This window comes from Littorina saxatilis, linkage group LG15 (genome assembly GCF_037325665.1).
Source record: "Littorina saxatilis isolate snail1 linkage group LG15, US_GU_Lsax_2.0, whole genome shotgun sequence".
In the NCBI taxonomy this organism is placed as follows: domain Eukaryota; kingdom Metazoa; phylum Mollusca; class Gastropoda; order Littorinimorpha; family Littorinidae; genus Littorina; species Littorina saxatilis.
In genome coordinates this window covers 47,305,228-47,322,302 of record NC_090259.1, presented here as the reverse complement: position 1 = coordinate 47,322,302, position 17,075 = coordinate 47,305,228, and the positions used below count along the sequence as shown (strand labels likewise).

At 41.3% G+C, this 17,075-nt stretch overlaps 2 protein-coding genes across 2 annotated transcripts in view; both read left to right on the top strand.

The window, feature by feature from the left end:
• The window catches only part of LOC138949527 (DNA (cytosine-5)-methyltransferase 1-like), a 350,084-nt gene that overhangs the window by 275,113 nt on the left and 57,896 nt on the right, over window positions 1-17,075 (top strand). The window lies entirely within an intron of this gene.
• Window positions 1-17,075, top strand: part of LOC138948347 (multiple epidermal growth factor-like domains protein 10) — a gene marked incomplete at its 5' end in the record, with an annotated part of 269,682 nt that overhangs the window by 232,724 nt on the left and 19,883 nt on the right. The window contains 3 exon segments of the mRNA XM_070319878.1: window positions 2,862-2,990; window positions 3,653-3,733; window positions 16,649-16,729. Coding sequence (XP_070175979.1) covers window positions 2,862-2,990; window positions 3,653-3,733; window positions 16,649-16,729 — 291 coding nt within the window.

Genomic DNA, 17,075 nt, shown 5'->3' with positions numbered 1-17,075 from the left:
ATTTGATAGTGATTGCCAAAATGTGTGTTAGTATTTATAGATATGGTTTCCCTCTGGATATTGTATGCATTTCTGAGAGGAAATTGTTATATAGAAAAGTTGTTTAAAATACATTTAGAAATAGTATTGTTAAAGATATAGGTACATTTAAAGTAGAAACATTAATATAAAAAGCAGAAAAAAAGAAATGAATAATAAAGATCAATTAAGAGGGATACTCCCCGCCAACAAAAATAAAATAAAGGATTGAAGCTGCCTGCATGCAACTGAGATATAAAAAAAAAGTTCAACATAATCATTTATTCTTCTCCTAACATTCAGGCCAACAAAGTCATTTGTCATAGGCAGTCATTGTCATAGGCAGTCATTGTCACAGGCAGTCATTGTCACAGGCAGTCATTGTCATAGGCAGTCATTGTCATAGGCAGTCATTGTCATAGGCAGTCATTGTCATAGGCAGTCATTGTCATAGGCAGTCATTGTCATAGGCAGTCATTGTCATAGGCAGTCATTCGATTCCAAGACAATCATCACAGGTTTGAACCGACCCTTTCGTTTAACCATTCAAAAAACCAACAGCAATAACGCTGTTAGTACTACAGCGCGCTCAACGTTCGCCTTGTTGAACTCGCGATGAGATTTGTTTCTCTGGTGGCAAGCTTACCGTTCACAAACGCATGCGTACTAGTTAGGATTCCCCCAATTTTCGCGACTTTGACCGAATACTCTCGAAGTCACCACTCCGGCGTTCATGCATAGTGAACAGTTGGAAAGTTAAACTTCGGGAGTTCCCACTTCCGAAAGAGGCCTCTACTTCCAGTGTTGCTGACTTCCTCCTCATGCATACGGGCCCAGAAATTTTGTTTTGTGTCCTACCCAATAGGGCATACACATTTCTTTTTACTCTGCCGCGCAGTCAGGCTGATCTAGCGCTTGAAAGAGAGCAACCTGCAAAACCGCAAGAAAGCATGGTTGTGGATGGTGTTTTTGCTGGATAGCTGCAGTTGATATGCAATAAATCTATTACTACACGTAGCAGCCTCTCCCCATTTCACAGAACGATGACAAAAACCCTAATCTGTATTCGTTTCAGTATTTAGAGCAAACAAAATCTGAGAATGGACGTTGTAACGGTTTTCTTTTAAAATTGTGTAAACGTTTGTTATGCCCCAGAGATAACAGTGACATACATGTAACTGTGCATGCTTAGCAAGGGATGGTGTCACTACGGTCATGTGCAAACCCACAAGAAGAAGAATTTGTTTACAGTGTAAGTTTAAAAAACGTTTACAAAGGCGAGTCGTGTAAGCATTTGCTTGTCATGTTCTCTGAATAATTGGAGGAAGAAGACCAAGAGAAGATTGTTTACGGAAAGTTCCATTGTAGACAAAATGAAACACGTCCACCTAATGCTCTTTCTACTGGAAGGACAACCATAATAATGAGAGAAGGAAAGAATATACAAGTTGAATTAAATTACCTTCTTGTTTGTGTTTTCACGACTCGGTGTATTATACGGGTTCTTGTCAAAATATCCGAACCTATCGCCACGCTCAAACACGATAGCTGGTAATAATACGGCAATAATTAATGTGAATGACACATAAATACTTTTGTCATCATTTTCACGAGTTTTCATTCACAAGAACCTGGGAAATAAATCTCATGTTCCCCAGGCAATAAATCCCCGGTTACCATACTTGCAGGAAGCAGGTTATACATGGATAATCAAAAGCAAACCCAATAGAAACGCTCGGGGATTCTTCGGCTCTTTTCATTGGCGTTTCCCCAGACCTAAACAGACGACACAACACTGCTTTGCAAAGTTCCACACACGAACTGGCAAACTGGCAAAAGTAAACAAAAAACAAAACTACTTCATGAAAGGTCATACATTCATCACAAACAAATGAAACCTAGCGATATGTTTTGTCTTCTTACAAAGTCATGGAGTGCATGTATCTGTGTTTCGATACACAGACGTTCGGAAAAATACAAACGTCAAGTTCAAGTCAAACCAATTGACCCCTGACACACATTTTGACCCGTGCACAAGACGTTGTGTCGATAAACGAAGCGCAAATAATAAATAATAATAAAAGCAAAGAAAATAGCAACAAGACATGCAAACATCTAACAAAGCCGAGCAAGCAGAATGACAGGTCTAATGGAAACCAAAGAGGCACTGAGTCGGAAACAAGATCGCGATTCTTTCCTTCCCTGCACGACGCAAATCTTCTGTGACCTTTGACCCAACGTAACTTCCACATTCGATCACTGAGCCGAGGGGGTGGAATACCGAGATGAACCTACAGATATGTGCATCCTCAAACCTGAAAAATTCATCCCAACATTTTATGAACTCAAAAACACAGAAAGTTGCTTTCACACGCCAGCTTTGATTACCAGTGATTATCAAAACGGAACTCGTGTGGTAATCAAAACGATACTCGTGTTCCAAAGCATGGCTCCCTGTGTTGATTGTGCACTTATTTTCTCACTACCAAAATGATGACAAAAACGATGTTTGGAGGTTTGTTGTCAGATCAGCTTTATTGTCGGTCCTGGGGGGGGGGGGGGGGGGGGGGGGGGGCATATCGACTTTTGTTTCATATTTATTGACCGCGGCCGAAAAAAGCTGGTCCGTCAACAACCCATCAAACATTCAATGCCTTATGTTGAAATGAAATTACAATATAAATAAAATTCTTAGACACGATATCCATCACAACCATAAATGTGCACTTTAATCAACTTCTTCTAGCCAATCACACATACACAAATCAGTGTACGTATTAGATCATGAGTAGCATAGATGCGCCGAGTAAAGGGTGATCTCCCTGTTTGTCCTTGTCCTTCAGAGCCTGCAGAGAACGCGGCTGGGGGAAGCTGCACGGACAAATCATGCGTGGACCCCAACGCAATCTGCAGCAACGGTATATGCGAGTGCGGAAACAGCACGACGTTCGAGAGGAGCAACTACACGTGTGGTGAGTGCACCTTTGGGAACACTTCACCACAGGACCTTGTAACAACTCGCCGGTTGATCTACTCCTTCATCCTTCCTGTACTGGACTACTTTTCTTCACAAGCGCATCCAGAAGCCGATCCTGTATTTTGACACAATCATGATTACAGTTTTTGTCAGTAAACATTGAAAGAAGCATTTGTTTTAAATGTATTGGTAAATTTAATTAACTGTTCAACGGACTCGTGCGAAGCATGTTTGAATCATGGATGTTCAAATGCTGTGTGGAGTACGCTCACTTTTCTGAATATACACCAAGTTTGTTTCAGATTACTCCAAATGCAAAACAGGGGTGCCCAGGTCTGCATAAGTCCTTCAAGCTTTATCGAGGACCTTAAAATATGAAAGCTTTTCAAAGAAACAAACATTAAAGGTACAGAGATGCGTAGAGTGAAGGTTGATCTCCCATGCTGATGACGTACTATTTCCACAATCTTGCTTTTGAGGTAATCACATACATAACCATTCACATATACTTTCATGTTCATTGTAAGTTACACTAAGATTAGAATTGATCTGAATGAATTGAACTTAAATGTGTGTGTATGTGTTTGTTTGTGTGTGTGTGTGTGTGTGTGTGTGTGTGTGTGTGTGTGTGTGTGTGTGTGTGTGTGTGTGTTCAAGGCTATGGGTCAGGCGACGACTGCAGAAACGACACTAGCGGCTGCAACTCGGGAACAATCTGCGACCGCTCTGGAGTGTGCCGTGAGTGTGAAAGGAATACGTGGACCCCCCACAATTGTTTATAGTCGCGCCAAGAGCTACTCACGTTGGCCTGGAGGTTGCAATTTTGGCACCACACACTAGGAATACTTTAAGATAAGCGGCCGAGCGCTCTGTTACTCACATTTCAAACGACTCTGTTTTGGGTAGCGTTTAATCGTCTCAATCTCTGTTTTGATTTCCGTCGCATATTTCACCCACGAGGTGAACTCGTATTTCACTCACAATAGCTAGACGTACAGCTAAATCGCCCAAAGGGCGACAGAGTAAAGTACAATATAGCACGGAATTTGTAAACGTTTGCTGGGTTACAGGTTTGACTTTCTGAAACGTTTTTGAGTCACTTGAGAAAAAGTGACTCTATGTAATCGGTCAGTGTTAGTCTGTCCGGCCGGCCGTCCGGCCGGCCGGCCGTCCGTAGACACCACCTTAACGTTGGACTTTTCTCGGAAACTATCAAAGCGATCGGGCTCATATTTTGTTTAGTCGTGACCTCCAATGACCTCTACACTTTAACGATGGTTTCGTTGACCTTTGACCTTTTTCAAGGTCACAGGTCAGCGTCAAAGGAAAAATTAGACATTTTATATCTTTGACAAAATTCATCGGATGTGATTGAAACTTTGTAGGATTATTCTTTACATCAAAGTATTTACATCTGTAGCCTTTTACGAACGTTATCAGAAAAACAAGGGAGATAACTAGCCTTTTCTGTTCGGCAACACACAACTTAACGTTGGGCTTTTCTCGGAAACTATAAAAGTGACCGGGCTCAAATTTTATGTGAACGTGACTCATTGTGTTGTGAATAGCAATTTCTTCCTGTCCATCTGATGCCTCATATAATATTCAGAACTGCGAAAGTGACTCGATCGAGCGTTTGCTCTTCTTGTTTTACTCACGTGAGTAGTCCGGAGAGTCTTAGGAATGAGCAGGGTTGGGCCTTATTGGGCCGGCCGGCTGGTCATAGACAAAAACACAACGTTGAGGTTATACCAGATGTTTTTGAAGCTAGAGTTGTGAAACTTTGCACACTTTTAGGGTTTGATGATGTTCCGATATGGCCCCAGCTTGGTTGACTCCCATCAAATCTTTGGGTCACAGCAGGGTCATGTTGTTTCATAAAAAACGTAACGACGGATATTGTAGAAAAAGCTACAGCCTCCAAATGTTACACACGTGTATGTTTTGATATTCTTCAGACATGACACAAATTTGTTTTTGTCAAATGTTGGCTGGAGAAGATCTGTCAATACTAGAAATATCTACTGAGCTATAAAGGAAATAAGTCATGCACTCATCTAGCTATTACGTCATAGGGAGTGAGTCCTCTATCGACGGGGGATCTTGAAAGGGGGGCGCACTTTGATCGGACATGACGAAGTGGAGTCTTATAAGTCTTATCTCTTCCGACCCTAACCCTAACACTTTGATCGGACATGACGAAGTGGAGTCTTATAAGTGCATATTCTCTTCCGACCCTAACCCTAACACTTTCATCGGACATGACGAAGTGGAGTCTTATAAGTGCATATTCTCTTCCGACCCTAACCCTAACACTTTCATCGGACATGACGAAGTGGAGTCTTATAAGTGCATATTCTCTTCCGACCGGCACGGTTGGCCTAGTGGTAAGGCGTCCGCCCCGTGATCGGGAGGTCGTGGGTTCGAACCTCGGCCGGGTCATACCTTAGACTTTAAAATTGGCAATCTAGTGGCTGCTCCGCCTGGCGTCTGGCATTATGGCTGGCTGGGTGGGACTGGTTGGTCCGGTGTCAGAATAATGTGACTGGGGGAGACATGAAGCCTGTGCTGCGACTTCTGTCTTGTGTGTGGCGCACGTTATATGTTAAAGCAGCACCGCCCTGATATGGCCCTTCGTGGTCGGCTGGGCGTTAAGCAAACAAACAAACAAAATATTATCGTCCAATTAGAAAAGTAAGATAATCAGATGATCAGGAACTAAAAAAGAGAAATAGGGAAGCAAAATAGAACATAAAATATAGTGATTTTACTGTTGATATAGAAACAAACACACATGTCTGTTAACCCATTTTTAAAGCTCAATTAGAAGCATGGAACACAGACAACCATTAATTTAAAGTGCAAGAGTGGTTACAGTGTTCAGAAATTGTGTTTGATACCAAGTTGAGCTATCCCTCTTCACCACAGTTAAAAGAAATACACCTCTTGTTGCGCAAAATCTTGAACTTGCATGCTTTTACTACCCCCACCCCCTACACATGTTGACAGAAAAGAGTGCATATTCTCTTCCACTTAGAAAAACAAGTCAAACTAACTGGATTTTTTTTTAAATACATCTTTTCTTTCAGTCCAAGGATTGCTTAGTCCATTAAAAACAAACATACTAGAATTTAACGCACCCATTTTAAGATAACATTTACATGATATATCAGACTTTTTTTATGCAATTACTACTGAAGAAATTGTTTACATTTTGCTGTGATTTTGTAAACAAATTAACAATGAATTGATCAAAATTTAAGGAGACTAATATAGGAACAAAATAAAGCATGAAACATAGTTACTGTCCTGGTAATATGTGACCGTCCACCACGAAATGAGTCGCATGTCACCTCGCGCGGTTCTGTGCTAGGCTTAATATAAGTCCGGGGAGTGTCTGGTAACAGTGTGAGGGTCACCTAAGTCACAGGCTTATAACTCAAACAGTTTTCGCTCTTTTCTAAAACGGTGTTTCACCACTAGATAGAGCATAACAAACTCTTTAGGAAAATGTAAAAATATGAGAATCATGCAAAGGTGACATGTGACTCACTCCGTGGTGGAGGGTCACATAATTATGAGAAAAAAATCTTTTGTATCCATTGTGAAAGTCATTTTCAAGCATGAAACACAAATAAACATATGATATAAAGTGTTAATATGGTCAGGATGCGCTGAAACTTGGGTAAAAAAAAAAGATACACACCGTCATGCGCAAAATCTTAAACTGTAATGATTTTACTAACCCTACCCCCTACCAATTATGAGAGAAAAAAGTGCATTTGCTCTACCCATGAGACAAGTAAGTAAAAGCGACATGTCACTTTCAAATATTATTTTGATGTAAGTTCTGGCTTGTAGAGAGAAAAACATGAAAATAAAAGGGGCATTTTGCTGATTCAGTAGATAATAAAATTATACAACTTGAATATGGTGTCGCTCTTACGCAAAATAACTATTCACTCATATTATAAAATTCTTCTGTGCAAATGTTAATAAATGAAATCGTGTTTGTCCACACATGAAAAAGACTGATAGAGGATTAAAATAGAGCATAAAACATAGTAACTGTCCTGGTAAATTGAGAAAAACACTGTTGTACCCATTTTTGACTCACATGCGAAGCAAAAGTGAGTCTATGTACTCACCCGAGTCGTCCGTCCGGACGTCCGTCCGTCCGGAAAACTTTAACGTTGGATATTTCTTGGACACTATTCAGTCTATCAGTACCAAATTTGGCAAGATGGTGTATGATGACAAGGCCCCAAAAAAACATACATAGCATCTTGACCTTGCTTCAAGGTCAAGGTCGCAGGGGCCATAAATGTTGTCTAAAAAACAGCTATTTTTCACATTTTCCCCATTTTCTCTGAAGTTTTTGAGATTGAATACCTCACCTATATATGATATATAGGGCAAAGTAAGCCCCATCTTTTGATACCAGTTTGGTTTACCTTGCTTCAAGGTCAAGGTCACTGGAGCTCTTCAAAGTTGGATTGTATACATATTTTGAAGTGACCTTGACCCTGAACTATGGAAGATAACTGTTTCAAACTTAAAAATTATGTGGGGCACATGTTATGCTTTCATCATGAGACACATTTGGTCACATATGATCAAGGTCAAGGTCACTTTGACCCTTATGAAATGTGACCAAAATAAGGTAGTGAACCACTAAAAGGGACCATATCTCATGGTAGAAAGAGCCAATAAGCACCATTGTACTTCCTATGTCTTGAATTAACAGCTTTGTGTTGCATGACCTTGGATGAAGGTCAAGGTCATGTAAAGGTCAAGGTCAAGCATGTGAGTCGTATGGGCTTTGCCCTTCTTGTTCAAAGTCATTTTCAAGCATGAAACACAAATGAACACAACGTTTAAAGCGTTGAAGTGTTAAGTATGTGCTAAAACTTTGGTTCATTCAAGTCGAGGTATCCTTTTTACTGTCAGCAAACAAAATACTCCACTGAACTCGCAAAATCTTGAACTTTAATGCTTGTACTACCCCCACCCATCATGACAGAAAATAGTGCATTTACTCTATATATTGAGAAAGGTAAGACAAAGCGACTTGACAGTTTTAACCTTTTATTTGTTTATGTAAGCTCAGGGTTGCTGAGAAAAAAGAAATGATAGAACTCAAAATATAGAACACAAAACAGTTACTTTGCAGTTTCATGTAAATAAAATAAATAAATAATGGTGTACACCCATTTCAAAGTAAATTTTAAGCGTAAACAAAACACAATTCCATTCTTCAGCACTGCCCCCCCCCCCCCCCCCCCCCCCCAATTTTCAGAGTGAAGGCCCATATTCTGAGATTCCCACAAAATGACAGAAAATGGTAAAGATCTTGAAACATTTTGTTAGTAGAGAAATAACAAGTTGCGTAAGGCGAAAATACAACATTTAGTCAAGTAGCTGTCGAACTCACAGAATGAAACTGAACGCAATGCAATTTTTCAGCAAGACCGTATACTCGTAGCATCGTCAGTCCACCGCTCGTGGCAAAGGCAGTGAAATTGACAAGAAAAGCGGGGTAGTAGTTGCGCTGAGAAGGATAGCACGCTTTTCTGTACCTCTCTTCGTTTTAACTTTCTGGGCGTGTTTTTAATCCAAACAGGGCGAGGGCTGGATGTAAAAAAGCAGCCCACTGCTTAATCTACTACACTCGTTAAATAAAAAATTGTCATTGTCATTGTCATTGTCCTCTCTCTCTCTCTCTCTCTCTCTCTCTCTCTCTCTCTCTCTCTCTCTCTCTCGCTCTCTCTCTCTCTCTCAATTCCAATAACCTCACACACATACACACACACACACACACACACACACACACACACACACACACACACACACACACACACACAAGCAAACTAACCCCTCATAGCGATAAGAATAAGTTCAGTCAACTACATTTCTGACTATTTACAATAAGAATACATGCTCTCTCTCTCTGTCTCTCTGTCTCTCTCTCTCTCTCTCTCTCTCTCTCTCTCTCTCTCTCTCTCTCTCATGAAGGAAAAACCAGTCCGGAAAATGAAACTTTGAACTCTGGCATAACCTTTCAAGAGGTTAAGGCAGCTATCGATCATTTAAAAGCCAATAAAGCTGCTGGACCTGATGGAGTCATACCAGAAGTCTTCAAATGTGCACATGCTCATATTATTCCTTTTTTGGTCCAACTGTTTAATGCTATTTTTTCCTCTGGAGTTTACCCTGAAGCGTGGACTGAAGCCATAATCCACCCCTTACATAAAAAGGGCGATGTACATACACCAGATAATTATAGAGGTATATCTTTGTTAAACATCTGTGGCAAGTTGTATTGTTTCATTATTAATAAGCGTTTATCGAATTGGGTAGAAGAGCAAAATTTACTCGGTGATATACAAGCAGGGTTTCGGAAAGATCACCGCACCGTTGATCACATATTTACTTTGTTCAGTATGATTCAGAGGCATTTGCTGAGAAAAAAAAAAAGTTGTACGTTGCTTTTATTGATTTTTGAAAAGCCTTTGATTTAATTTCCCACTGTAAGCTCTGGCCTATTTTGCGCGGATCAGGAGTTGAAGGCAAGATGTTACGAGCCATCCAAGGCATGTACAGAAGAGTTAAAGGCCGAGTAAGATATGGGTGTAAACTGACCGACGCCTTTTTTTGCCACAAAGGCCTCAAGCAGGGGGAAATAACCAGCCCGCTTCTTTTTTCCCTGTTTATTAATGATCTGGCGTCGGATATTATTTGTAAGGGTAAACATGGAATACAGATGGTGCCTGACTTACTTGAACTATTCATTTTGCTTTTCGCTGATGATATTGTTTTATTATCTGATACCGTGGTTGGATTACAAAACCAACTAAATATTCTTGCCCACAAAGCTAATGACATGGATTTAGAGGTTAACCTGGAAAAATCAAACATAATTATTTTTAGAAACGGGGGATACATTTCTCAGAACAAGAAATGGTTTTTCAATGGCGTCAAGATGAAGATTGTAAACTCTTATAAGTATTTAGGACTTGTTTTCACTACCCGCATGACCTTTTCAAATGCTCTTAATGATATGGCATCCAGGGCTAAGAAAGGTGTTTTTGAGTTATTAAGAACATTATGGAGACTCGGTGATTTCTCCCCAAGCCTGTTTTTGAAACTATTTGATGCTCAGATACAGCCTATCCTGTTATATGGTTCAGAAATTTGGGGTCTTTACCCACAAACACAGATAGAGAAGATTCACACGTTTGCGCTTAAAAAGATTTTAAACGTGGCGCCAAGAACACCAAACGACATAGCATATGCTGAAACTGGTCGCTATCCGTTGTACATTTTTTCTCATGTTGCATGTATAAAATATTGGTTACGCCTAGTCAAGATGAATGATTCCAGACTCCCTAAAAAAAGCTTATAATATGCAGTTGTATTTGCACAGGCAAGGCAAGTTTTGTTGGACATCCCAAGTAAGATTAACTTTGTATAAATTTGGTTTCGGATTTGTGTGGGAAAACCAAGGTGTGCAATGCGAGAAAGCTTTTTTGAAACGTTTTAGACAGAGGTTAATAGATTGTAATATTCAAAATTGGCAAGAGCGCATTAATACCAGCGCAAGGTTTGAGGTTTACAGCGTATTTAAGTTATCTGTTTGCATGGAAACGTATTTTACTTTTGTCAAAAATAAGCATATAAGAGATGTACTCATTAGGTTCAGAGCGAGCGTGTCAGAATTACGCTCACATAAATTGAGATACTCCCCACATACCCTACAGGACTTGTTTTGCCCATTCTGCAAAAAAGCACCTGAGGATGAAATGCACATTTTATTTCACTGTGATGCATTGAACGATCTTCGCTGTCAATACTTACCCTTTAAATACACATCATATCCTTGTTTGGTTTCCTTTCAGTTAATAATGCAAAACAAGAAGGGTCTCCATGATTTAGGCAGATTTATTTAGTATGTTAACAAACGCCGTGATTTACTTCCTAAGGTGTAACATAATGATTTATTTTGCTTCATGTCTCTCTGTTTTGTTGATGTGGTTGAGTGCATTGCGTAGCTGCTGGTTTTTAAATAACTATGTCCTTTGATGCATGTTGTAGTTGAGGATGTATTTGATGAGGCACCAGCCATCCCCTGTACATACCCATACATGTATGAATTGTGCGCGTGTGTGTGTGTGTGTGTGTGTGTGTGTGTGTGTGTGTGTGTGTGTGTGTGTGTGTGTGTGTGTGTGTGTGTGTGTGAGTGTGTGTTTGTGAGAGAAAGAGTGAAAGTCAGAATGTGCGTGTGTATGTGTGTGAGAGTGGGAGAGAGAGAGAGAGAGAGAGGGAGAGAGAGAGAGAGAGAGAGAGAGAGAGAGAGAGAGAGAGAGAGAGAGAGAGAGGCTGTCATTTTAGATATATGTACCGGTTGTAACGGGTCAGTTGGCCTAAACAATAAACTTTCTGAGTTCTGAGTTCTCTCTCTCTCTGTCTCTCTCTCTGTCTCTCTGTCTGTCTCTCTCTCTCTCTCTCTCTCTCTCTCTCTCTCTCTCTGTGGAATGTTACAAGCTTTTCTACCAGTTTCAATCTGGCTTCCGTAAATTTCATTCTTGTTCCACGGCCCTTGTCCGTCTGTGTGATACCTGGCTCTCAGCTATAAACGATTCTAAAATTGTCGGTACCGTTTTCCTCGATCTGAGGAAAGCCTTTGAAACAGTAGACCATACTCTTCTCATTGGCAAGCTTGAGTATTACACGCACAGCAGTCACACGGTAAACCTGCTTACATCATTTTTATCAAACAGAACCCAGCGCGTCTACGTAAACGGTCAATATTCAGGCGATGGTTACTTAAAATGCGGAGTTCCTCAAGGTTCTATTTTGGGGCCCTTATTGTTTTTGCATTTTTATCAACGACCTGCCCTTGCATATAAAAAATAACAATGTGTGTTGTGAGCTCTTTGCCGATGACAGTTCCCTTCACTCGTCCTCAAAAACGCTAAATCAGGTGCAATAGATCTTCAACAGGGAATAAATGATGCTTTTGACTCACATGCGAAGCAAAAGTGAGTCTATGTACTCACCCGAGTCGTCCGTCCGTCCGGAAAACTTTAACGTTGGATATTTCTTGGACACTATTCAGTCTATCAGTACCAAATTTGGCAAGATGGTGTATGATGACAAGGCCCCAAAAAACATACATAGCATCTTGACCTTGCTTCAAGGTCAAGGTCGCAGGGGCCATAAATGTTGCCTTAAAAAACAGCTATTTTTCACATTTTTCCCATTTTCTCTGAAGTTTTTGAGATTGAATACCTCACCTATATATGATATATAGGGCAAAGGAAGCCCCATCTTTTGATACCAGTTTGGTTTACCTTGCTTCAAGGTCAAGGTCACAGGAGCTCTTCAAAGTTGGATTGTATACATATTTTGAAGTGACCTTGACCCTGAACTATGGAAGATAACTGTTTCAAACTTAAAAATTATGTGGGGCACATGTTATGCTTTCATCATGAGACACATTTGGTCACATATGATCAAGGTCAAGGTCACTTTGACCCTTATGAAATGTGACCAAAATAAGGTAGTGAACCACTAAAAGTGACCATATCTCATGGTAGAAAGAGCCAATAAGCACCATTGTACTTCCTATGTCTTGAATTAACAGCTTTGTGTTGCATGACCTTGACCTTGGGTCAAGGTCACATGTATTTTGGTAGGAAAAATGTGTAAAGCAGTTCTTAGTGTATGATGTCATTGCTAGGTTTAGTTATTTGACCTTGACCCTGAAGGTCAAGGTCATGTAAAGGTCAAGGTCAAGCATGTGAGTCGTATGGGCTTTGCCCTTCTTGTTAAATGGTGCGTTGAAAATAAAATGACATTACACCCTAAGAAATCAAATAGTATGGTCATAACATCCAGACAGAAACACCAGAGAGCACCCCTTATTCTTAAACTTAAGCTGAACACTGATCCCATATAGAGCAGGTTAAATCACACAAGGTATTAGGAATCGTAGTTGACCAGGAGCTTCGATGGAATGTACATATCAATAATATTTGCAAAAAGCTCTCCAAAAATCTGTATCTTTTATCCAGATTAAAACACTTTGTAGAAGCGGAAGGTCTAAAAATGTTTTTTGTGGCACACTGCCAATCTTTTATCAATTATGCTTCTACTGTATGGTGCGGTGCGAGCGAAAATCTGCTTACAAAATTAAATTCCCTGCACAGAAGAGGGGCAAAGCTAATTGTTACTAACCCGTATCTGTCAACGTCAGAAAAGCTTAAAGCTGCTAGTTTACTTTCACTGCAGGAGCAGTTTGACTAGAACATTGCAGTGTTAATGTACAAGGCACTCCATGGGCTAGCACCACCATACTTGAATGCTTTCATAACCGAGGCTCCTGAGAGATACGGATCAGATAAATATCTACTACCAAGGACCCGTGTAGATCTATATAAAACTAGTTTTGCCTTTGCTGGGCCGTCAAGGTGGAACTCTCTGCCTTCGAATGTTAAAACTAGCAAATCTGTAAATATTTTTAAATCTTCTTTATAAAAAACATCTAAACTGTTCTCTAAGTACACACCCGCGGTGACATAATCATGTGAATCTTACAGTTCTGTCTAATGTATACTATATTAATATTACTATATAATTACATTCACGTCATATTACATATGCATAGCATAAACACTGCCGAACTAAAGTTAAGGGCCAGAAGAAGAATCATCTCTCATAACACAACAAATCAAAGCAACACCTTCAACCCTTGAAATGTTTTAATACGACATGTAACCGTTCGAGTCATGTAAACAAAATCACCAACAAAGAAATTTCATTTGCGCAGCAACCGTCGGAAGTACCCCACCCTCCTTTCGAAAAGTGGCAAGAAAGTTCTGTCTGTTTGTTTAAGTTCAGTAACGGGTGTGGCCACCCCGGGCTGCAAGGCATTCACCGATCCGTGAGCGCATTGAGTTTACATGGTTCTGGAGCATCTGTTGAGGGATTGCCGTCCACTCCTGCTGCAGGAATCGGAAGAGCTGGTCCACATCAGCAGGTGGGGGGGGGGGGGGGATTGTCCCTCACCCGGCGCCCAATGATGTCCCAGAGGTGTTCTATGGACGCCAAGTCGGGGGATCGGGCTGGCCAGTTCATCCTCACAATCTGCTGACGCTGCAGAACATCTTGGACCACCCTAGCGTGATGAGGGGTCGCGTTATCGTCTTGGAGCATAGCGCCGGCACCCATGGCTTGCAGTGTAGGGATGATTTGAGGCCTCACGATTTCATCCCTGTACCGCACGCCGGTAAGATTGCCTCTAATACGGTACAGGGGGGTCCTCCCGTGCAGATGGAAGCCAACCCACACCATAACTGAAGCGCCTCCATACCTGTCATGTTCCTGGACACAGGCATCGATCTGTACATCTTGGGCGCCCAGGCCGAGGTCGCTCAACAGCACTTCCGGTAGTCTGGAAGCGTTGGTGGAGCCGCTGAATAACAGAGTGGCTCACTCCTAGCCGTCTGGAAACTTCTCTGCCAGACACACCGTCCTGCAGCCATCCCAGCGCCCGTCCTCGATCCAATGTTGTCAGTTTCGTTCTTGGAGGCATGCTTACTCAGAGCTATGGTGCGCGCCCCCTAAATACCCATTCCTGTGTAACTTTAGTTGAGGAGTTTTCAGTATAGCCATGGTTTGCTCGTGCACCATGCCAAACACCGACTGCAATACTGCTTCTTCAGCTAAAGTCGAGCAAATTTTATAGGAAATTATCGTGTTTTGACAACCTTTTCACTGCCCCTAAAAACGGTGTTGCTGAACTGCAATGCGAGCAAAACAAGGTCAGGCACGTGCAGCAGTGAGACAGGCTTCTGGAAAACCCAAGTTGGCCATTTTTTCGTCATGCAGTGTTGGCATAAAAAATAACAACGGAAAGCTGCGCAAATCAGAGGCCGGCCCTTAACTTTAGTTCGGCAGTGTAGTACTCATATTGTTTTACTTCGTATATTAGATGTTGTCGTCGCGATATAACCTTCGTGGTTGAAAACGACGTTAAACACCAAATAAAGAAAGAAAGAAAGAAAGAAATTAGATGTTGTGCTTCGTGTGGCCGTGGTGCTTATGCTTATTTACTGTACATTTACATGTTATGCCTTTATGAATTCATTATATTATGTTGTTTGTATGCGTGGGGATGTGTTAGTGTGAATGTAAAGGGCACGTTGTAAGATTAGACCCTTGGCTTAAAATGTTTACCCTTTATGTCAATAAAATGTTCTAAGTCTAAGTCTAAGTCTCTCTCTCTCTCTCTCTCTCTCTCTCTCTCTCTCTCTCTCTTTCTCTCTCTCTTTCTCTCTCTCTCTCTCTCTCTCTCTCTCTCTCTCTCTCTCTCTCTCTCTCTCTCTCTCTCTCTCTCTCTCTCTCTCCCTCTCCCTCCCTTTGTTAAATAAGGAAAGTTAGTGAGAACTCGGCGTATTTCAGAGCAATCGCTTGACTGAATGGTTAATCACGCCTCCGCGTTCTTTTGCTTTTTGACTCACATGCGAAGCAAAAGTGAGTCTGTGTACTCACCCGAGTCGTCCGTCCGTCCGTCCGTCCGTCCGTCCGGCCGGCCGTCCGGAAAACTTTAACGTTGGATATTTCTTGGACACTATTCAGTCTATCAGTACCAAATTTGGCAAGATGGTGTATGATGACAAGGCCCCAAAAAACATACATAGCATCTTGACCTTGCTTCAAGGTCAAGGTCGCAGGGGCCATGAATGTTGTCTAAAAAACAGCTATTTTTCACATTTTTCCCATTTTCTCTGAAGTTTTTGAGATTGAATACCTCACCTATATATGATATATAGGGCAAAGTAAGCCCCATCTTTTGATACCAGTTTGGTTTACCTTGCTTCAAGGTCAAGGTCACAGGAGCTCTTCAAAGTTGGATTGTATACATATTTTGAAGTGACCTTGACCCTGAACTATGGAAGATAACTGTTTCAAACTTAAAAATTATGTGGGGCACATGTTATGCTTTCATCATGAGACACATTTGGTCACATGATCAAGGTCAAGGTCACTTTGACCCTTATGAAATGTGACCAAAATAAGGTAGTGAACCACTAAAAGTGACCATATCTCATGGTAGAAAGAGCCAATAAGCACCATTGTACTTCCTATGTCTTGAATTAACAGCTTTGTGTTGCATGACCTTGGATGACCTTGACCTTGGGTCAAGGTCACATGTATTTTGGTAGGAAAAATGTGTAAAGCAGTTCTTAGTGTATGATGTCATTGCTAGGTTTAGTTATTTGACCTTGACCCTGAAGGTCAAGGTCATGTAAAGGTCAAGGTCAAGCATGTGAGTCGTATGGGCTTTGCCCTTCTTGTCTTTTTTTCTTCAGCAGTTCAACCGGTCAACTTCCACGACAGGGATAAGGGAAGAAAGTCATGTTTGTTGTGATGTCTATCATGTTTCAGTGCTGTTGTTGGGCCAGTCTTGCAAGGGAAGAAAGTCATGTTTGTTGTGATGTCTATCATGTTTCAGTGCTGTTGTTGGGCCAGTCTTGCAAGGGAAGAAAGTCATGTTTGTTGTGATGTCTATCATGTTTCAGTGCTGTTGTTGGGCCAGTCTTGCAAGGGACGAAAGTCATGTTTGTTGTGATGTCTATCATGTTTCAGTGCTGTTGTTGGGCCAGTCTTGCAAGGGAAGAAAGCGTGGCATGTGCAGCTCGGGCCTGACCTGCGAGGAAGACATCTGTAGTGAGTGATGTTGTCTTCACTGCTTTTCATCATCTAGTTCTGTCTTCACTGTCTCACCCCATCTATATAGCTCTGTCTTTATTGCCTTCCACCATCTAGCTCTGCCAAACACCATCTAGCTCTGTCTTCAATGCCATACGCCATTTAGCTCTCTCTTCACTTCCATACACCATCTAGCTCTGCCAAACACCATCTAGCTCTGTCTACACTGCCTCACACCATCTAGCTATGCCTTCACTGCCACACATCATCTTTCTCTGTCTTCACTGACACGCACCAGCTAGCTCTGTCTTCCCTACCTCACACCGTCTAGCTCTGTCTTCTCTACCTCACACCGTCTAGCTCT